The sequence below is a fragment of the Mustela nivalis genome, assembly GCF_964662115.1.
Source record: "Mustela nivalis genome assembly, chromosome: 12".
In the NCBI taxonomy this organism is placed as follows: Eukaryota; Metazoa; Chordata; class Mammalia; order Carnivora; family Mustelidae; genus Mustela; species Mustela nivalis.
In genome coordinates, this window is record NC_139031.1 from 66,514,027 (window position 1) to 66,538,090 (window position 24,064).

The window sequence follows — 24,064 nt, forward strand, 5'->3', positions numbered from 1 at the left end:
AAAAGCAGATACATACACATGTTTACAAAAGTGTGTTTATCCAGCAACTACAAACAAAAGTAGCAGTCACATTATTACCATCAAAGAATATTTAAAGATTAAGAAATCTTTAAGTTTTTATTTTATATGCTTTCAACGTAACATTAAAATAGATAATCAAAGCTACCAGGCCCAAAATATAATGAGGTGTAATTTTACTACATGGGTCTCAGTGTAGTAGGTTAAATAGGAAAAAATAATAAGGATACAGAAGGTAGAAAGTACATAATATCACTTTTATCACAAATACCCATATTAATCTATAATAAAAGAGCCACTTAAAAAAAAAACTTATAGACAATATTATCTTACCACAATGTAACAAAACATTAGATTAATAGTAAGTTACAAATTAAAAACTGTTTCCTCAATTATTCAAGTCAAAGAGAAAATAAAAACATTTAAAAATGAAAAATAAAGACTATTTGTAAAATGATGACCGAATGAACACTGAAACTCAAAGATGTTGCCAAAGACTTAGCTAAACAGAGATTCATAGTTTTAAGTGCTTTCATGTTTAAACAATAAAGTAAACTAAGCATTTATTGCCCTAAGTTAGAAAAGAGAAATCAAACATTTTAAAGGATAGTAGAATGACGGAATGAGTTAAAAAAAAAAAAAAAAAAAAAAAAAGATAAAATGACTGAATTGACCAGGGGCAAACAGCTAGTGCAGTACAACAACACATACTAATAAAAACTATTTACTGCCTTTCCTGAATGCAACTTTGGAGATTAAAAAAAAAAAAAAAATCTCATTCATCAATTAGCAAAAAAATTGTAAGAATTTCTTAAGAGACAGAACACAGGTGTTTCCAGATATGTTTGGGAAAAATGAGTAAATGAACCAGGCAAGTGTCTATAACCTGGAATGGTAGACAGCAATCTAATTCATCTTTCATCTTATACATGTAACTGGGTAAACCTGCATCTGGAGGTAAATCAGGGACAGTCTATTCCATTCACCTTAAGTTTAGACATCCTGGCCACTAACTTTAAACTTTGGTGCCATATGGTAAAGTAGGAGCACCAAAATGAGGTTTGTGAATTAACATCAGGACAGCACTGAAATCCCATTAGAGTCAGGAGAAGCATAGGTGAGTTGGAACTAGATATCTAACCAAAACCCCTGAAAAAAAAAGAAATTCAAGAGGAGGGGAAAGGGAGATGAAACTATGCGATGGTTATTATTTTGTTAAATGGTAGATACAGCTATTGATCTGCATTCTATGTTCCTAGGAGAAAATAACCCAAGACTGAGTCAAAATTACTCACATGTAATCTCTAGAAGAAAAGAATGAAAATGTATAACTTTTAAGCAGCAGATAAGAATTTGATGTATCTAATGGCAAATAGGTAAAAGATAAAAAAGAAACAAGAAGGAAGCACGAAAACTGTAAATACAAAATAAGGAAGCAATTCTAAGTTATAATATTAAAGTGATTAAAATAAATGTAAACGGGTTAAGCTCATGAATTAACTGACAGACTCCCAGAGTAGTTAGGAGTAAGATTTAAGAATAGGTTGGCGAAAGGAAATACATTTGAACAAAAGGCTATGATGGAATACAAAGATGGAAAAAACAGATGTTGTGAAGCAAACATGATGCAAGAGAAAGGCAGTGATAAAGTTTTATTATTAGAGAAAATAAAATTTGGGGCAAAATGCATCATAAGGGACAAGACAGCTAGTTGTTAAATAAATCACAAAGTCATAATAATCCTGAACATATATGCAGCTGATATCAAAGATTTAAAATATATGAAACCACAACTGATAGAATTATAGGAAGGAAAAAAAAACTGTAGTTTTTGATTTTAACACAGGCTTTTCAGAATTAATAGATCAAACAGACAAAAATCTAAGCCACACTACAGAGAAATGTATAATTCTATTATTAATCATATTTACATAAATGAAAAGCATATAAATTTTATACCTAAGCACAAATGTATGCAAAAATTCTGCATGCATGAGGACTAGATAAACAAAATTATTTATGAATTAATTTACAAAAGAAGTCTTAAAAATTCTAAATAGCTATCACGTGGAATATGTTTTCTGACCAGAATGTGATAAAATTAAAATCTGGTAACAAAAGAATAACAAAATAAAGCTACATATATCTGGAAAGTAAAATAAATCACTAAAACATTCTCGTATTAAAGAGAAAATCTTGGAACACCTGGGTGCCTCAGTCAGTTTAGCATCTGCCTTTGACTCAGGTCATGATCTCGGAGTCCTGGGACTGAGTCCAGGGTCAGGCTCCCTGCTCAGCAGGGATTCTGCTACTCTCTTTGCCGCTCACCCCTGCTCATTCTCTCTCTTAAATAAATAAATAAAATCTTTAAAAAAAAAAAAAAAAAAGAGGAAATCCCAAGAGAAATTATATCTAAAGGACAATGGCATTCTAAATGAAAAAAAAATTGTTAACATGTAGTTAAAAAATCAATATTTAGAAAAAGCATAGTTTTCAATATATTTATCAGAATGCAGGAATTATCAAACATAAATGTACTAACTGCAATTAATCAATACTGAAACAAGAAAGGAGGAAAAAATTAAGATATTGGTAGGGAACATTAAATATTTTTTTATTAAAAAATTAGGAATGTAAAGGTTAACAAGACAGACAAAAATTGTAGAAAAATAACTAAGAAAAAATATTTAAATAAAGAATAAAACAAGAATAACTAATTATAAATAGCATATTATAAAAATGATAGAAAATATGAATGCTTAGAGGAAACATATAACTTTCTTGAGAAATGCAAAACACTAAAACTGGCCCAAGAAAAACCTGAACACTTGGAGAGAGTAATAGCTTTTTAAAAGGTTTTTAAAATCTTTCTCCACAAAGGCACAGATGGTTTTACAGCTGAGTAATAATAAACTTGTAGGGAACAGAAATTTCTATTTTATGCAAGTCATTAAGTCTCTCTTATAAAAGTCATTTCTGAAAATAGAAAAATAGAGAAAATTTCTTAACTTATAGTGAAGCTAATATAACCTTTGTGGCAGCTTTTGATTAATCCACTCTAGTGAGATGTTCTGTTACTTATAGGAGGGATGCTTGTGTAACTAATAGAAAAAAAGACTTGAATTAAACAGATACATTCCATAAACTTGGATTAAAAGAGTCACTGTGATAAAAATGCCAGCTCTCTGCAAGTTAATTTAGTAGTTTAATGTAATTACAATAAAAATGCAAAGAAGTTTTTCCAAGGGAATGAATAAAGTGATTCAAATGTTTTCTTGAATAGGTTGAACACTACAGGAATTTTTGAAGAGTTAAATGAATCTGATTTATTCTGTCAATGATTCATGTATATTCTAACAGCACTGCACCAAGGAACGAGAAAACAGAACAGAATATAAAGGCTAAAAGCAGGCCAGAGTGGAAAGGCACCAGTTCTGTAGATAATAATGCTGGCCTTCCAAGCAGAGGGAAATACAGAAATGAGCATTTAATAAAAGTGCTAGCTATCTTGTCAACTCCTTGGAGAAATTAAATTAGGCAGCTGTCTTGAATTATACAACAACATCCAGTATATGCTTTATGATATTCGTTCACCAAATATTTAACCACTGACCATATGTCAAGAACTATGAGAAAACAGGTACAAGAGTGAGCCAAAACAGAGGACCTGAGAGCCTGGTAGGAAGATAGGTAATAGGCCAAAAGGAGGGCTGACTGAGATAATCTCATCCAATGTACTTTTCTCAAAGAGCAACATGTACTGGTTTGATATAACGCAATTAAGAGAACCCTCGCTAATAGGAGACACTGTACAGAGTCCGACACACGTGACTCTCCATCTTCACCCTACATTTTGTGCATCATCTTGTGAAAAATATTTAGTGCTGTAAGTATTGGGGCATTTACGCTAACCATAGAAAGAAAGTTAAAACTGATAGTGGCAGTGTACAAGATACAAATCCTCAGTGACAATCTCCTGAAGAAAAGAATATGTCAATATGTTAAATATAAAACAAAAGAGATAACAAGAATTAGAAGTGAAATAATGTGGTATTTGCTTGATCTTGAGGTGAGGACGAACCTCCAACTCTTAAAAACCAAAGTTAAAAGAAAATTACAGATTTGGTTACTCAGACTAAAAATAAATCAACTCTGTTAGATATACAATGGGTCCAGATCGTGCAGGGGCCTACAGCAAAGTCAGCCATCATTTTCTGTAAAAAGCCAGATAGCAGATAATTTACGATTTGCAGGTCACATGGTCTTTATGCAACTACTTGACTTGGCTATTAATGGAGCATGAAAGCAGCCACAAACAATAAACAAGCAGATGTCTGTGGCAATGTTGAATACACCTTTATTTACAACCAAAAGCACTGGGCTAGATTTGGCCAATAGATCACAGTTTGCCAACCCCTAGGTCTAGACCCCACAGTTGTCTACACAGTGAGTACACCTCAAACAGTATTTACAGAGTGTGGAGTCCTTAGCTCAATTCAGAAAATGGAGGATATAACCATATACTGTTTCTGCTTTTTATCCTCTTTAGCTTTCATAAAAGAATGTGGGTTCCACTGCCAGCTCAATTATCTGTCAAAAGGTAGGGCCATACCCACCTGGCTGTAATACAGGCTGTTGCCTGGATATACTGCTTTGACCTCATGGCCTCAAAGCTGGACAGAGAGTTACAACATTTGAGGAAGACTTTTTTAAAGAACAAGTCGTCCATCTATTCTTCTAGATAATCTGTATTCATGGGCCAATCAGAGCTGCAGAGAAAGAGGTCCCTAGATTGCTTCTTCCTCGCACTCACTCACTTCCAGTAGAACTTTATTTTTTGGCACTGCTCTTTGGTTTGAAGATACCAGTTAATGCAGAAGACCTTTACAAGAACTAGCCCTAAGATAAGCACTGCCACTCCTCCTGTAAGGGAATTCCGAGTTTTGCGATCATTATAGAACTGTGTGCTTCCTTTGTCTCCAAGTGTTTGTATCTGATTCAGAACTAGGAATAGTCGTAAATCATCTGGGAAACCCATGCATTTTGCCTCAAGGACTCTGTGAACTATACAAATGGAAATGGTTCAACCCGACAATTAATAACAGGTGGGAGAGAAATGGGCACTCAGCACATTCCGTGGCATAAACAGATTTCTCTATCACCAAGAAAAGCCATTCTGGTGGCAACTTGGCATTAAGTACCACAAGTCCCCAGAATACTCATATTCTTTGATCTAACAATTCCACAGTGAGAAATTACCCCAAGGATAAGTACACACATATCAGTTACAGTGTAACTTAAGAATAATAATTTTTTAAGACCTGGAAACAATGGAAATGTTCTAAGACAAAAAATTAAGTAGATCAATGATAAGAGATCTCTATAGTAATTAAACATCATTTGCAGAAGAACATTTGATGACATGAGAAAATCCTATTAATTCATGTATACAGGTATCAAGAGTAGAAATTTAACCCAGCATGTATTGTATAATCCCAAATACCATAAAATTAGGCTCCTGAATGAGATTTTTGGCATTTATACAAATGTGCATTTTCCAAAATTCTATAATAAACCTAAGTTTTTTTTAAATAAAAATTTACATTTTAAAAGTACATTAAAAAAAAAAAGTACATTCACTTTGATACTGGTCTCACAAGTATAAATTTATCATAAGAAATTAAAAAGGCAAGTCAATATTAAGGCACGGTAGGTATAACATCAGAGCATACACAACTGAACTATTTACGGTACATCAAAATTAGAAATTATAAATGAAAATAAATTAGAAATCAGAAATAAAATTAGAAATTACACATTCACAATGATCAACCTCGTTTTTCACATATAGGAGAACTTTTTCTTCCAAATGGTCAAGTCCCTAACAGGTTCGAAACCACAGAGCTTTAGTGCCTCGGGGTTATTGTGGGGTGGGGGTGGGGGGGGCTCTAAATAATGACACACTTGCCTTGACAATGAGGATGTTTCCTAAAACAAGGAAGAGTAAACTGTTTGGGGACCCATTCAGCAGTGTTTCTGTTTTACATGCTGGAGTTCTGAGCAGTTAATCTAGAAGACGAATGTATGTGTTATCTGCACCTATCTGACCTTTTGGGATCCTTAGTTGGCCCCTTTTCTGATAGTTGCTGCCTTCGGAGACTGACCTCTTCACACTCCTCCTGGTTTTGGCCGGTCAATAGGAAGCATTCAGAGGAGGAGAGAAGGGGCTGAGTGTCTATCACCCTTGTCTCCAAATGTCGTTTTTTAGCAGTGGCTGGATCTTATAAAGATGCCCTTGTTTGGGAGGAGGTGGGGGTATGAATCTCTGTTCCTCTTTACCCATCAAGGCCTTCTTTCGGTTGGAAGTTGGAACAACTTCCTGCTGTTACAGTCCCTGTGCATCTCACTATCCCTGGGGAGTTCTAGTGACTCTGCTCAAATTTCATTCATTAAACTTTAATTTCTTCAATTAAACTACTTAGGTATATCATTTGATTCCTTTTGGGATCTTGTCTATTTTAGGAAAAGAAAAAAAAAACCTTTCTAAAAAATTACTGCTTTAGAGGAAAGATTATCATCAGGTCCCCCAAATTCATTCTGTAATACTGAAAAAATAAAACCTGAACTTACCACGGAAACTGCACATTTAAGCTACAGCTTGCAAATATGGAAGAACAGATCAGTCATAAGCTATCACTACACAAATAACAAGCATTTAAAAATTAATGGTTGTGGAATGAGATCTACTTGAATTTTACCTTGAAATTCAATGAAATTCAAGACAATCTGCTATCCAAAGGCTTTCTTTTGAAAACTGATTCTTCTCAATACATTTTTCAAACCAAAATATAAATGTAATAATGAAACGGAAAGGCATAGAAAAATATTTTGCAGATCAGCAACTTACCTCTTTGAACTTGTGACTGAGCTTGCTTGTGTCCAGGTCTGATGGGGAAAACATGTCCTCATTTTCAGGCAGCTCAAAGACTTCAATGGCCATGTCACCGCCAGGAAGAACAGGTCCTACTTCATCCTCCTCTTCATCTGTGGCATATTCTCCTGTCTGAAAGGAAGGGGATTTCAGAGATCCAGTTGTCCTTAGCCCAGGGAGAAGGGGATTATTTGAAAATATTTTATGAAAGAGAAATAAAATATGTCACCAAATGGTGAAGTGTAAGTAGGCTTTTAAGTCAAGCATGCCTCATGCAGCCAATGTTATAAACAAATGTTAGTTCAAAGATCCAAAGTGACATGTCTGTGCCATATGTGAGTGCCTCCCTAAAAATCTAATAGCATCAGCAGCATCTTTAGTATAGCAACAAAAGTTGTCTTCCATCTAAGTATGTGATGGTTTTGCAAAATAAAATTATATTGCTAGGGGAAATAAGTAATTCCTGTAAATCCCCACCACTGTGTGAATAAGTCACCCAAACTGAGAGCAGGGAAGAAGGAAGGTGAGATCAAAATATTCGCAGAGCTGGAAGGGACCTTAATTCAAGCTTTACGAAGGTTTAGCAGATGGATTCTCCTAACTTCAGAGTTCAATCAGCTCTGTTTTCCATGCTAAATAATGTGTTGGTTAACCAGTGACCTAAAGGACAACCAGAGACTGCTAACTTACAGTCTACAGAGGTGTACTGCTTTGCTTGCATAGCATTCTGATAAATCTTAGTATTTTGTAGATGTTAAATAAAAAATTCACATGAGATTCCAGATCCCTGGAGTTTTTCTTCAGAAAGCTAAAGATCTGGCAATATGGGTATATTGTGATGTGAAAACAATGGCCTAGTCAGCAGTGGTTGCCCTTTTGGGATGGGTCACACACCTTCAAATACACCAGAACTTTCCTAACTCCGCACTGTTGTACGCTGTTAGCTTTACTTCTTCATGATACCCACATGCCCCTGCAGCTCCATGAGTTTGCGGCCCCTGGAATGAATGTTCCTCCATACCATGAACTTCCTTAACGTAGGTCATCTCCTGGCAGCACCAAGCTATGAGGCTCTAATTTAAAATAACTGTTGGAAATCTATACCTTATGACATAATTTAAAGATAAATCATGGATTCACAGGGTCAAAAAACAAAGTTCACTTAATGTGTCTCTGTTGTGTCAGGTGGTATTATGTATAATATATAAAACAGACAGGAAATGATATTGCCTTTAAAAACACTTTCATAAAGTGTGTGGACTGATCTACTCCTTTGATTAAATAGGCTAAGCATCTGATTGCTGGTTTTTTTTTTTTTTTCTTTTGGTTCTATACTCTATTCTTCTTACTAAAGCTGAAATTCTATTTCTTTCACTGTTTTGCACATGAAGAAAATCTGGTCGTTAACCTCAGTGTCATAATTCCTAATGTCTGAAAGACCATTATTAAATTGCCATTCTGATTGCTCCTTTTCAAGTAAAATAATTCTGGTTTCCTCCTGGGTCTCATTCTCTGTCATCGTCCTGCCTCTGCTCAGACTTCTCTCCAAATTCTCCACACTTGTTTTAAAGGATGGAGCCCAGAAGTAGGCATAACTTCCAGTAAGGAATCTGAGGGTCATTGACCCGGATGAAGGAACTGCCTCGGCATTTGTGCTTAGCAGCAAGCTCAGTGTATCTCTGGGGTGAAAGAACCCCTCAGAAACCAGTCAGAAAATATGCAAACTTAAAACTCCATTCCAAGTGCCTCTGGCACTGACAGGAAAAGGTAGCTGAGTGGTAGGGGCTGCTGATTCTAGGTAGCTCCTACTTGTTGGGATGATTAGATCCTATAAATCTTAGAAGAACCCTAATCCCAGGTTCATTTTTTTACTTTATCAATCCCTGTCCTCAATATCCAAATTATCTGCAATTCTGCAAAATTCTTTTTTATCTTTCATTTCATCTTTGGTATTATTTTTTGTGATATTCTGTAAATTAACTCATCTCCTATTTACATGTATTTTTAGAACCAATAGGTACTTTTAAGTCCCAGGGCCGTTAATTAATAGAAATGTAGTAAGGTTGGTAAGGACACAATCTTGATACCTTGCTGAAACTTCTGGTTTAGAGATATTAGACTGGGTGCTTGTTTTTAATCTGAATTACAACCAGCAGCAAAGCCATGCCTTTATTATAAAGGTCTAAACCAGGTAGATTAAATTCACTTCCACAACATCAATTTGATGAGTTTTCTGAATGACTCCATAAAATCTGAAGCTAAATTTAAGGTCTGATGACACTGTGGCACATTTTAAAGATAAAATTTGATTTCCCTTTGCTGGTCTGAAAATAATTTTTTACTATGTGTAAGGGAAGGAATATAAACATGTGCCCAGAATGGGGCCTGACATATAATAGGATCTCAACAAATATTTTTAAAAGGATATATCCAAGAATGCCTATTACACTTGCTACTTGATAATATCTATAACCTCCTAGGGAGGTTTTCAGTAATATATGTTTTTTTAAAAAATGAACTGTAAAGGCATTTGTTAGGAAGACAGTATTCTGTCACTTTTATTTAACACTTCTTACAGTGAGTAACAGGATTAGGGTATATACAATATATGTACAATATATGCAATTCTTACCTCTAAGTATAGTTCTGGCTTTGTCATCCATTTTAGTTTTCAAAATTACATTCATAAATGTAAGTTATTAAGAAGTCCTCCTCTTGATTCATTTTTTTACTTTATCAATCCCTGTCCTCAATATCCAAATTATCTGCAATTCTGCAAAATTCTTTTTTATCTTTCATTTCATCTTCCTACCTACTGATACTTTCTCTTTCTAATTATTTTTAGAAGCATACTGAGGTCAAGATAACGTCTTTTAGTGTCTGGATTCTACTTATTACTTATTAGAGGTTGACAGGGTGTTTAAAAACTACCATGCCAGGTCGTCTGAGCGGTGTAGTTGGTTAAGTGTTCGAGCCTTGGTTTCAGCTCAGGTTGTGATCTCAATGTCCGTTTTGGGGCTTTGGGACTGAGCCCTGCATGGAGCTCCGCACTCAGCAAGGAGTCTCCATGAGATTTTCTCTCCCTCCCCACCCATTTCTCCCCCTCCTGCGCACTCTCCCTCTCTAATAAATAAATAAACATCTAAGAAAAATAAAATAAAAACCATCATGCCCAGTGGAATTTAAAAAAACAGAACAAAGGAGCAAGGGAAAAAAAAAAAAGAAAGAGAGAGGCAAACCAAGAAACTGACTCTTAACTTTTAACAGAGAACAAAGCACTAGTTATCAGAGGGGAGTTGGTTAGGGAATGGGGGAAACGGGATGGAGACTAAGAATTGTACTTGTGATGAGCACTTGGTGTTGTATGGAACTGTTGAATCACTCTACTGTACACCTAAATTAATATGATACTGTATGTTAACTAACTGGAATTTAAATAAAAACTTTAAAAAAAACTATCTTGCCAATCTCTCTTGCTGATCATTTACCACTCCCAACATAAATAGGCTTTATAATAAAGGAAGCATTTACTACAGGACCTCATAAACATCTAGAAGTTAAAAAGTTACATTTAGTAGACTAAGAATAATGTGTTCTTTTGATTGTTCTATCTTTAATGAAAAATTTTTTTATGGTTAATCTGAAAGTAAATTACATGGAGTGATAGGGTAGTAGAATTTCATAGACTCAACATTAGATTGGACTGAATCTGATGTTTACAGAGGAAAATGGACAATAATCCATCAAAAAAAATATATGCCACAACAAAGTGTTTCCATTGGTATCCATCTCCTTCTCTTTATTTCTGGCCAGATTCAGTATCTTTCAAGTAAACAGAGACTCTTGAAAATCTTTTATCCCAACCTGAAAATCCATTTTAAAGGAAGGGAGAATAGTTGTTGTGTAACAATTGACAGAGATAGTAAGAGTTCCTGTTCACAACTCATCTACCTTCTTGATTAATATCTTACACTTTTTTATTGCTTTCCCAAGGGTGCAAAAAAATGAATAGCAATTCCTTTGTAACTTACTGTGTGCCCAATGTTACATTCTGCAAAGACTGTATGATGTAGGTATTATTATGCCATTGTAATTAGAGGACACTGAGACTCAAGGGACTCTACCCAATGTCAGGCAAATAGTTATGTCATCGAAGGTAACATATTCCAAAGCCCATGTCCTTTCTTCTATACTACGCTGCATGCAGTCTACAGAAAGTAAAGCTTTAGAAGATAAAAGATGGGAATACATTCCTTCCATATTTCCCTAGCCAAAAATGTTGGTGAGTAATCCTATTGTGCTGAAATTCACCTTCCACATGTTCAAGTGTTTTCATTCAATTCACTCTGAAGACTTCCACCTGTCTCTAGAGATTTCCTCTTCTTTTCTCTCTTAACGGGCTCACCCTGGGCAAGTACAAAAAAGTCTCCTTCAAAAGGTTTGGCTTACCAGCCTGCTGACTTACGTTTCATGCCCTCTTTCTTATACAGACCAGAATCACAGCATACAACCTATAGAATTACTGCCGGATGTTAAAATGGATGGAAAAGATACTTGCAAGGAAAATGAATGCAAAATTCCTCTAGATGTGTATGGTCTGTCTCTTTTATGTTTCCTTTTCATACTTAATTTTCTTGAGCTACCAATCTGTATTGACTCTTCCCAGAACATTTCATCTCATTTTCATGGACACAACTTCCTTTATACTCATATGACATTGGAGCACTTAATATTTTAAGAAAACACATAATTACAAGAATAATAAGTACAGCTGACAGGTTCTGCCTCTTAGTAAATCTCTAACTTTTGACTGGTGGGAACAAACGCATGAGACATTCTTGAGCTTTGAGGACTCAGGAAAGGTGCAGATCTCAGTTTAGGCTTTAGAGAAGGAAGGGATGTTATCTGTTATACTGGTGAGTTGCTTAAGTGGAGGCCAACTAAACAATCTTGATTTTGAAGTCCCATAGCCCTGGATTCAAAACCTGACTCTATGATGTGAGCAAAGTCAGCTTTCAGATCTAAGTTTCGAAGTCCTCATCTATAAACTGAGAACAAAAATACCCCCTTAGGATATATTACAAGGTTGTCATGAGATTAAGTTAGGAGTGTCTCTAGGCACCAAGGAATGGCACCTGGTAGGCACCCCAGACAAGCCATTGCTGCTGCTACTGTCGTGTTGCTAATCCTACAATACAGCAACATAAGCTACAGCTTTTCGAAATCGGAATCTTGTAACCAGACATTCGCAAAGTTTTGGTCTCATAAATGTAACGTCCTGGAAGACCCTGCCACATGAACCTTTTATGAGCAAATTGGCCATTTCTGAAGTAAAATTTTTCTTTTCCCTAAACCCGTTCCTCTTCTTATATTCCCAGTTTTGGTAGGAGGCATCAGGACCAAGAAAACTTCCAGGCCTCTGTTGTCTCCACTTACTGGCCCTGCCCCTCCTGCCCCAGGCATCCAAGACGAAGATTAATCTACTCAGCTCATCCTATGAAGCCACAGCCTGAAGATTCTTCTAATCCACTCCTTTATGCTTCTACGATCTCCTTATGCCACTCATAAAACTTGGCTGCTTTTACATCTGCCCTCTATCAACCACTTTCAACTATAAGCTCCTTGAAAGCACCAGGTATGATTTATTCCTGAAATCCCAGTGTAGCTAGCACAATGTTTGGCATATAGTAGGCACTAAACAAATGTTTGCTGAATAAATTAATGCAGTTTCAGCCACATCTGCACAGCACGGCACAGCCCTGATTTTCCTGTTAATTCTCAGCTTTCAAGTAAGAAATATAGTGAGGCACAGCTGCAGCTGGGGCCTAAATGACCCTTTTGGGGATTTTCTCTTGTTGTTAGGTTCAACCATTAGCAGTAATTTTTGCTGTAGCAATGTTTGCTCTGGTAAATTCCGGGAAACTAAATGGTGCTAATCAAAAAAATAGCGTTGATTATGCAGTTTTTGTTGGAATTTGTTTACTGGATTTGAATTTGGTTATATATATTTTCAGACTCTGTTCTGTTGGAGAATAGAAGAGAGTTGCTTTTTCTCTGGAGGAGAAAGACCTCAAACTAACACTTTAATGTTTAAAATTCCTAAATCTGTGCCAGCCATCCAGATGGCTTTCAGCAAAAGCATCCCCTTCCCTGCAAAGCCATCTCTCTTTCCATCTTCTGTCAGTTGACTTCTCTGTGTCCTAGTTTTGCAATGTTAGGCCACTCAGTCTCTTTGCTCATCTTTGTAATGGGAATAACAGCATCTTCTTCATAAGGTTGTTGGAAGAATTTCCGGTAGTGGTAGCTTCAAAGTATTAATCACTGTGCTTAGAATATGCTAAAAGGCCAGAGACTTTATGACTGTGATAATTTTCACTACCTCTGGCTTCACCAGAACAATGCGGACAACAACAACAACAAAACATGGGTTTTGGGGGTGGAGAGACCAGGGCCCTAAAAGAGAAAAAAAAATTTCATAGTTGCATGACAGCCGCCGGCAAGTCATTTAGCATGCATCTTCCGTGCTCTTCTCTTCTATAAAATGACCCCAAAGATACCAATCTCATAGCGCATTGAGAGGATTCAAAGAGATAAAGTATGTAAAACATCCACCATGATGCCTGGGCCAAGACATTTCTCCTCTCATTTCTCAAGCCATTCAAAATTTTCTTGCCAATCTTTTTGCTCAGAATGTTTTCTGATTTTTCACTTCATTCTACGATCTCGCTACTAAAGCAAGAAGCATCTATTGTCTATATTTAGGTTATGAATATGGCCTTCTATGTTCCTTTTGTCAAGCACTCAGCTCCTCAGATAATTGATAATACCTCTGGCAAATTATCTCTCCTAAAATATGATTAGATAGATTGAAGATTTGCCTATAAATTTTTTTTGTAACAACTCAAACTCATCTTTACCCTTCTTAAGTTTCTAGCAATTGCGGTAGACAGTTTATAAGTTAGCATTTGATTTTTCAGTATTTTAATATCTTCTTTGGGTTTTTTTTTCTTTTCCCCCCTACCCCTTCCTTTATGAAGCATACTCCTGAAAAGCAGGAACTCCATTTTCCACCACAGTAGGCAGGCTCTAAAATAACCCTTAATGATCCTTCTTTCTGGCTAATCATGCTCTTCTATATCCATTCCCCATTGAATGTGGGCTGGACCTAATGACTCACTTCTAACTGCCAGAATACAACAAAAGTGATGGGATGTCCTTCTGAGATTAGTTTACAAGAAGACTATGCCTTGCATCTCTTTTGTCCTCTTGCCTTTGAGAAACAATCTGCCAGATTGTGCGTGGCCTTGTGGAGACACCTACATCATCAGGAACTGATGTTTCTGGCCAAGAGCCAGCAAGGGCCTGAGGCGTCCCAAAAGTCACATGAGGGAGCTTGGGAGTAGATCTTCCTTTCTGTCCTGCCAACAGCTGCAAGTGAGCCTGGAAGCAGATCCTCCCCACGTAGAGCATTTGGATGACGGCAGCTCTGGCTGATGCCTTATTCACAGCCATGGAACAGATCTTGAGTCAGAGGCATCCAGTTAAATGGACCCACAGATACTGTGAAGTAGAAATATTTCTCATTTTAAGTTGTTAAGTTGTGGTAGTAATTTGCTATACTGTAATAGAAAGGTGGTATTGCCATAGCAAACCCAGAAAAACGAGGAAGTGGCTTTGGAAATAGGCAATGAAGGAAGGCTGGGAAGATTCTGAAGAGTATGTTAGAGCAAGCCTGAATTGCCTTGAACACCCTGTAAGTGGAAATCTGGGGTGTGGGGGGGTAGTTCTTGCATAGTGGCAGGAAGCTTAGCAACATTATTATCACCTTCTGTAAGGAGAAAGCTGGAAAGCTCCCTAGTGAATGGAGTGATCTCACTAAGTAGATTTCTAAACAAGTGTTGAAGGTGCTGCTGGATTTCTTCATGCTGCTTATTATGGTAAAATGTGACCAAAGAGAAATTGAGAGGACCATTAAACAGAAGGGAACCAAGACTTGATGGTTTTGAACATCTTGATTCTAAAAATAAGAAACAGTTTCCAAACAAAGTTCAAAGACAGGGTAGTGCCAGGAGAACATGGTCTAAAAGTGAAGCAGAACTTAGGTATGGAGATGCCTCAAAAAATTAAAAACAGAAATTCTATTACCAGGTATTTACCTGAAGAATAAGAAAACATGAATTCAAAGGGATATATGCACAATGGAATATTACCCATTCATTAAAAAGAATGAAATCTTGCCATCTGTGAGAAAATGAATGGACCTAGAGAGTATTACGCCAAGTGAAATCAGTCAGAGAAAGACAAATACCATATGATGTCACTTATATGTGGAATCTAAGAAACAAAACTAATGAACAAACAACAGGAGGAAACAGACCCGTAAATACAAATAATAAACTGATGACTACCCAAGGCGGGGGAGGAAGAGAGATGGGCAAGATCGATAAACAGGAGTAGGAAATACAGGCTTCTAGTTACAGAATGAATAAATCATGGGAATAAAAGGAACAGCATAAGGAATTGAGTCAGTGGTACTGTAATAGCATTGGTCTGGTGGTAGATGATGGTGACACTTGTGGTGAGCACAGCAGTATGTATTAAGTCGTCAAATCACTAAGTTGTACACCTGAAACTAATGTAACACAGTGTGTTGACTATGCTTAAATGAAAAGCAAAAGAAAGAGATCTGAAGAATAGCAGTTACATTGTACTATAATCTGTAATACTCAATTATTGAGGTAATTTTCAACCACAATTTTTTAAATTTTACTTTCTAGGAATTTCCTAATCTTATCCACCTCAAACTCTATAAATCCGTTCCCTTTCCAGCTGTTCTACTATATTGAATTTATTGGTGAGTACTCAAATATCAAATATTTTTTAAAAGGTAGTTTTACTTTCTTTCTTTCTTCGAAGAAAGTCTCTTAAAATAGTTGTGTCTAATTATAATTGCATTGATTGAAAAACGTGAACTATAAACCACACACACCCCCAAAAAGTATTCTGAACTGAGGGAACTCATATATATTTTTTTAATAACATGCAGTAGGCAAGTCTGTCATTTGCCCTAAAGAGAGACACTCTATTTTCCAACACTGTTCACCCTACACACATCATTAAAAAGGTAATCTGAAACAAAGGCCATGAATGTCTCTGCTTACCAGACACACAGAGAAGTCAGAGACTCATACAGGAATCATCTCCCAATTGATATCTACCCTTGTTTCTATATCATTTTGGCTTCTGGTGAATTTTTCCATTATTGGGATTTTCCCTCAGCTACACTGATCAGTGTGACCATAGTGGCTAGCACCAAATCTAGTCAGTCTATTTCATATCAATAAGACCATTATTAAATGAAATCCAAGCAACAGAATGAGTTCAGCTTGTAGTAACTGAGATCAACCATGATGTGTTTAAATAAGCTGTGGTTTTTCCTTCTTTTTCTGGGATTCTATACTGTTTCTGCTGGCCTACCTGGAAGAAAACAGCACACGTGTTTTCTCTCTTGTCCTACTATTACTGTTCTATATTGGCAATCCCTAGCTGAGAGGATCTCCACTGGCACTAATGGGACAGATAAGGGCAGGTGCATAATACATTGATTCTGTTACACATAGAGCAGTGGAAGTCACAACAGTATTACATTGCATCTGCCCAAAGGGTTCCATCCAAGAGACCATTTTGTTTCCCTTCCCACTTGAACACTGCCCAAACCACATCAGTTGAATTTGGGCATCCTTCCCCCATCCATCCTTGAATTTGGATGCCTCTCCTCCCAAAGTTCCCCAGCACATTTAAGGGGTTCATATAGCATCTTGTCTCTTCAAAGGACAAAGGAGATCTCATCGTGACCACTATTCACCTTCCTCCTTACAGCAGCAGAGTTCAGGGTAGATAGAAGAGGCATCTAGGGGCATAGAGGCAGAGGGTGGCTCTGAACCACTAATAAGGTGCATTTATTTTGTTTTGAGTAGTGCAGTGGTTATTTGTGTTTTAACCAAACTTCCAGCATCTCCCACCTGAAGCACTATATAAGGTGTCATCATTACTGACACAACCAAGTTGGCTTTGGAGAGTCTTTGACGCAGCCCCGCCTTCACTGCCACAGCAGGAACTGTGCTGGAGGCCATCTCAGCCTAGAGTCCAATCCTAAGTTTGGTTAGAACATAAGGGACAGGGAAATCTTCCAAGGTGGTAAGGCTAACTTACAGTTAGTAAGAATTTAGCAAGACCGCTGAGGGACACTTTCTTATTCTCCAGCAGGTTACTTTCATCAGCACTGTAGGCCAGCTGGGACCCAAATATTCCTCAATAATTTCCCACAAGAGATTGTCTATCTCAAAGAATTCTCCCTGACTGAGCCAATAAGCCTTTGTAGCAGACAAGATGCAACATAAAGAACTTTGAGACCTCTTAGTGTCTCACTGACTACAGCTGGCATGATGAAGTGCAGGAGGGGTTGAGTCAAAGGCAGTCCAGCTGCTGGTATTTCTCCTTAAACTGGCATTATATACCTTGCTCCACTCTCTCCACAGTGAACTCACTAAGGCTCTGAGGCTTTCCCAGTCTTCTGACTGTGGCAGCTGCAAATCCCTTCCCTCCCAAGAGGTAGGTGTCAGTGTGTTTCTCTATGACTCTGGTCTGAACAAGGTCAGAACATTCCTCTAACCCAGAATGGGTCTTTGGACTAGTTGATAGAGACTAACATATCTTTGTGGTGATTCCTCAAACTCCAGTTTCCAGAGAGTGGTGGGAAGAGGGCCAAATCATACCTGCACAAGCAGGCCTGTCTGGAGAAGACGCCAGAGCTCAGGGAACCTGAGTCTTTTATAACAGGCGATGTCACCACCCTTGTTCCAAAAGGAAAGACTATCTCTAGTTTCCAAGACTGTGCATGACACAAACATTTGATAGTTCAGAACAAAGGGCAGTCAGTGCCTCAGAAATATGAGAGCCTCATGGAGAACTGTTTCCCAATTATTATTTAATGGGGAAAAAGGTCTACGAAATTCAGCTGATTTTTAACATCCCTATATTATTTTTCAAATTACCTTTTCAAAGACTGTCCAACTAATATTCCTTTCCACATACTCTGCCTGCAGGTAAACTGGCTCTTTCTTGAATATATGCAATATTGACCTGATTCTAGGTTATAGAAAACAAACAAACAAAAACAAAAACTTCTTGCAAATAAATATCAAAACCACAAATCTAAATTTATACTTTTATTTTACATGTTCTTAGTTCTGATGACTCTTTTATACTATGGTTATTTGGCTTTTTGGCAGGTTGCCTTCAAAGTGCTTTAAGCTCTTTATCATATATATTTATTGTTTCCAAAACAAAATAGCAAGCCTCTTGCAAGTATAAACTATATTTTTCCATGACTCAAAATTCCTAATTCAATTCCTCTTAACAAATGCTACCTACTCACTAAGACATAAATGCCACTGTCTTTAAGTCCCTGATAAATATATTCTATATGAGGAGGGAACTAAAGATCCTTATTTTTCCCACTGAGATCCAGAACTAAACAGTCAACAGACCAAAGTAGACCTCTGTAATTCAAATGTCACACTGCAATTTCAAATTGGCAGCCTTCCTTGAGTTTTGTTTTACTTGCCAAGGAAACAATGAAGCATTTATTCTGATGCCAACAGAACTGTGGGAAGAGACGAAGAGATTTGTATTTCCCTGAATTTTTAATCTGCAGAAGAGAACAACTATAGGGACCAAAGTGGCACATGTTATTATTATTTCAATAATTCTATAATTATACAACTAACTGAGTCTTGGAAAATACGGTGTGTACATATACAAATTGACTCACATGATTGCAAAAATACTAACAGATGATCGGATACAACCAGAAGTCACAGTTCTAGAATTTCTGGTAAATGAAAAGGTAAAACGAACACAAACATCATTGATGGTATTTATATGAATTATCTATGAATTAATGATAAATATGATCTCAATTTTACAACTTCCTTTGAGAGAGGATAATTCTATTCCTTTCCTCATGGCTATCTGATGGGTTGTGGCCGCAATTCTTTCTTACAAAATCTCTGCAATACCAGGCAGGACTCAAAGGTCAGTTTTCCTGGCTGGACTACTCCAGATCTGATCGCATCTAACCCCTTCCCACAAACTCCCCAGGTCCTAGGCCTGACACAATGCATACTCTGTTTCAGTAAGTCTGAGGCTGGATGGAGAAATCTGTAATTTTAAAGACGTAGCATGAGATTGTCACATTGAGGCAAGTTTGAGACGTGGAGTCTTAAAGACGTTTTTAAGTCTTAGAGATCAGGAACTAGGTAATAATCATTTTATATCCAGATAATTGCTAAACATAAGAATTGTACATGGCAGATTTTAATTTTTTCATTAAATACTGAATTGGCAGGAAGCATATTTGTAAAACACATAGACAGTATATAAATAATGATATCACCACTACCAATGAACAACCTAGTTCAAGAAATAGAGCAGTATTACTACATTCTAATATTTTTCTGTGTGTGCTTTCTTCATTCTATTTCAGTTCCATGCCCTTTAGAGTAATTCTGCTGAATTTTATCATTCTTGGTTTTTCTTTAGTTTTACCATATTTATGTAGAGCAAAACAATGTATCGTTTGTTTTTAACAGGTTTAAACCGCATTATCGGTGGAATCATATTGTTGGTATGCTCCTGTGTCGTTTTTATTTTAAATGGTATATTCCTAGATTCCACCAGTTGTGGTGGATTGCTGAAAGAACTCCGCATATTATTTCCCTGTATGAAGATACTAATATATATTTACCCAGTCTTTTGTTGATAGAGCTATCAGTTGTGACCAATTTTTTTTCTTTTAGAAAAAAAATACTACATGTCTTACAGCTCTTGTATATAAGAATTTTACTAATTGTTTGGTAAAGAGTATAACTGTTGAGACAGCTTTACTAGATAATGTCAAATTGTTTTTCAAAGTGGATGGGCCAATTAATATGTCCTATAACAAAGAATAATAGTTCCTTTCACTCTACATTCTTACCAAAACTTAAAATACCCAATTTAAATCAATTCAGTAAATACCAGATAGAATTTCATTGTGGTTTTTACTGTTCACATCCTGATTGCTAATATGTTTGGGCATCTTTTCATATGCTCATTGGCCATTAAAGTTCTTCTTCTACGACATGAGTGTTAAAGCCAATGCCCTCTTTATATAGTCTTTTCTTCTTGGTGCCTAGAAGTACTTTTTATATAATTCTCTTTCAGCTATTTATTTTTCAAATACTTTCTTCCAGCTTCTGGTTTGCCTTTTTGCATTCATATAGGTATTCTTCAGATGCACAGAAGTTCTAAATTTTAATTAGCCAATTTTGTCAATCCTTTCTTTTATGGTTTTGCTTTCTTAGCTGTTTCACGTTAGCAAAACCACTTCTTACACTGAGGTCAAAAAGATATTCTTCTATGATGTCTTCTAAATATTATAGTTTTATATTTTGCATCTGAGTAGTCAGTCCACCTGGACTGAACTTTTGGGTACAGACTGAAATGGAGGTTGCAATTTCACCATGTCTCCTTCATTGAAGAGCCTAACGTTTCTCAACTCACCTAGAGTGTTAGCTGTCACTAATCCAATTTTCATATGTGTGAGGGGTGTTTCTGGGCTCCGTGGCCAACTTGTTCCTTCTTTTGCTCCAGAGACTAAATTTCTACAGTTTAATAATAAATATCTCTTTTCTAAGGCATGCTATAGGTCATGGTTATTTCTGGTGCACTGTTCTTTCCTACAGATTTTAGTGATAGCTTACCAACTTCCATTTTTACATTCTTTAGAATTATTTTTACTGGAATAGCATTGAATATATAAATACACTTAGAATTGACTCAAATTAAACTATTGAGTCTTCTGATCCATGAAAATGGTTTCTTCACCCTTCCATATAAGTTTTCTTTCATATATTTCAGTAAAATTTCTTTTTTTCCATAAGGGTCTTGCCTAGGTTTTGTTAGACAAGGTTTTTCCTTTTTACTAAAGTAATTAATACTTAGAAATAATTAGAAAATAGTTATATTTTCTCTCTGTAGGCACATTGAAATAGATGCTATATTTTGTATTAATTATGTGTCTAGATTTGCTAAAATTTTATATTTCTAATAACTGATCATAAGCATATCTGAGGTTTTCCAAAGAGATAACCACAGCACCTGCAATAATAACAATTTTATTTCTTCCTTTCCAACTTATTTCTTTTATTTCTTCATCTTCTTGCCTTCCAGTATAATGTCAAATCCAAGTAATGACTGATTTTCAAATATTAATACTTGCATTATTGGCTAAACTCAATTTCACCATAATACCTCTTTTATATGTTCTTAGATAAGATTTGCCAATATTTTATTTATTTAGTTTTGGGGGGGCATTGTTTTTATGAATAGGATGGGCTTATTAAATCTTGTCATCAATATTTGGTTTTGGACCAAGGTTATACCTATAACCCAATACATCTCACATTCTCAAAATTTTACTGCATTCCTGGTATCAGAGTTGCACTACTTTCATTTCTGTCTTCTGGAATAAGTTATATACAACTGGAGGTATTTGTTTCAGTTTGGTATTATTGATAAAATAACTGAAAACTTCTCTTACTTTCCTTTCTTCTTTTTTTCTCCCCTGCCTTCTCACTTCCTCTCTGCCCTCTCCTTTTGTTCTTCCCTGTGAGTTTTGTACTTTGAAATTGTTGAAACTTTGACTTTTAAGCTTTGATTGAAGATGAAAGGCTTTGGGCACCTGGGTGGTGTAGTCAGTTAAGCATCCAGCCCTTGGTTGTTTCTCTCCTCTCACTCTTACTGTCCTTCCTCCAACTTTCTCTCTCAAAAAAAAAAAAAAAAAAAAAAATGAATGACTCAAGAAAGAACATGCTTTTTTTTTTTTTTGTGATCAGAAGGTCTCAGAAAAAAATTTTTCTTCCCGTCCACCCAGCAACAAGGTTTGACACTGGCAATTTCTCATGCAGTCCTTGGAGTGGAAGATTAGATTTATTTTCATCTTCCAGAGTAGTGTAGCCCATGAGACTCCAGCTTTATGATGGAGTTCTCCAATTAGACATCCCACTTTGGCTGGGCCCTGGCTTTGTCTACTGCAACTCAAAGAAATACCAATTACAGTCTCATCATAATATACAGGATACTTAGGATAAATGTAACATTATGAAAGTGAAAGAAGGCAGACAATAAAAAGTGTGTACTTACAGTTCCATTCAAATGACATTCTAGAATTGACAAAATTAATCTACAGTGTCAGAAAATAGATTCAATAGTTTGATTTGGGCTGAGAGTTAACTGCAAAGTTCTATATGGAAACTATCTTAGGTAATGAAAATGTTCAGTATCTTCACTGTCCATGAAAGTATTCATGATACCATCTACCCACATGAATACATTTAAAATTGGTGCATTTTATTATATATGTTATCCCTCATTAATGTTAACTTTAATGTCATAGATTATATAATGATAAAACAATCAAGTTATCCACTTACGATCTACACATTTTATTCCATGTCAATTTTATGCCAATAAAATGATTTTTTAAGGCCCCTGTAAGGACTGGAATTCCAGAAATCCCTTAAGAGTTTTTACCACTTCCCTTACTAGCATCAATATCAGTTTAAAATAAATGAAATCCTTATCAAACCTCCATAATAAGGCTGCTTTAGAAAACTGGGGTCTTTGATCAGGTCACCATTTAGTCCTTATTGCTGATGAGAATGTATTTCTATGACTACTGGGCAGAAGATGGCTATGTAATACTGAACTCGACAGTACTTAGGCCATTTCAACTATACTGTTTCTATTGTATGTTTATTCAGTTATGGCTAAAAAGAGGTCATGCCAATGTGAGTCACCAAATTCCTATCTCTAAGATCCAAAGGTTTTCAAGGAATGAAATATGTATATTCATTTTTTTCTGGTTTTACATGCCAACAATTTTGGTGCAGTGTGATAGAGATAGGATATTCTTGCAAATTCACATTTTCTCAAAACAATTAAGATATGGATGCAAAAACCCAAAGAAAGGTGTGAAATCCCAAAGTGCCAAAGGACAAGTTCAGATTATTCCTCAGTCCCTATCTCCAATCTCTAGTCTTGCCAGGTCTGACATTTCTTTTATCCATGTACTCTGTGTCACTCTTCCCTCACTATCTCAGATTATGTTTCTAACTAAATTTTATTCTCATTTAACTCTACTCTCCAATTTTCATCTTAGCATCCTTCGAGTGATTCAATTCAATTTAATTTCTTGGCTTCCTCTTGGCTGCCCAGTGCTGTGCTCATGGTGGTATGTATTAAAAATCAACTAGCTATTGAAACCTGTAATTGAAGAAATTACAAGCTAGTGGGGGATATTTATGGGTAAATGATGATAGAGACACACACAGTACTGTTGTTGACTCATATAGAAAAGAGTCCCCAGCTCAGCTGAGAAAGTCCAAGAAGGCTTTGTAGAAAAGACATGTGAAAACTAAATTGAACCCAAAAAGTGAACAGGATTTGAAGGCACACAAGGTTGACCAAGAATGGGTTTAGGGAATGGTACTCCAGGAAGAAAAGACCAACGGAGCAAAGGCATGAGGACACCACAGAATCCTTCTAGCCCACTGGAAAGTAAGGCTGATATGATCCATCTCCCACAGTGCCTTTCTGAATTTTATAACTTTTTGGTAAAAAAATATATTCAACTTATAAATGTTCTTAAAGTTGGAAAAATGCTGACATTTGTGTTTATTTCTGTGACATCTCTCAAACACTTCAAACTCCGTGATCCATCACTGTAATATAGAATTGTTCTAGCATGATTTCTAGGATGTACAAAGTCCATACCCTCAGAGGAATTTAATGGTATAGCAGACTTTGATGGAGTTTATTTAGTATTTTATATTTCACTCATGAATAAATATCATCACAATGTGGTAGTTGGAAAGAAAATAACATGAAAACATATTTAAATCACTTGCATTACAATAAACAATATAAAGAAAGTGAGCTACAAAAAGATGACATTATCTGGGCAAAGGTTACTTTTTTTTCCTTTTTAAAAAAAATTTATTTTATTTTTTC

The 24,064-nt window shown here is 36.1% G+C and overlaps 1 protein-coding gene across 12 annotated transcripts in view; it reads right to left on the bottom strand.

Annotated features, from left to right (window-relative positions):
- PPP1R9A (protein phosphatase 1 regulatory subunit 9A) overlaps positions 1-24,064 on the bottom strand; it is a 311,463-nt gene that overhangs the window by 64,915 nt on the left and 222,484 nt on the right. For all 12 annotated transcript variants that reach the window (XM_082693613.1, XM_082693612.1, XM_082693611.1 and 9 more), the window contains one exon: positions 6,926-7,081. In XM_082693613.1, coding sequence (XP_082549739.1) covers positions 6,926-7,081 — 156 coding nt within the window. The remainder of the gene's footprint in view (positions 1-6,925; positions 7,082-24,064) is intronic.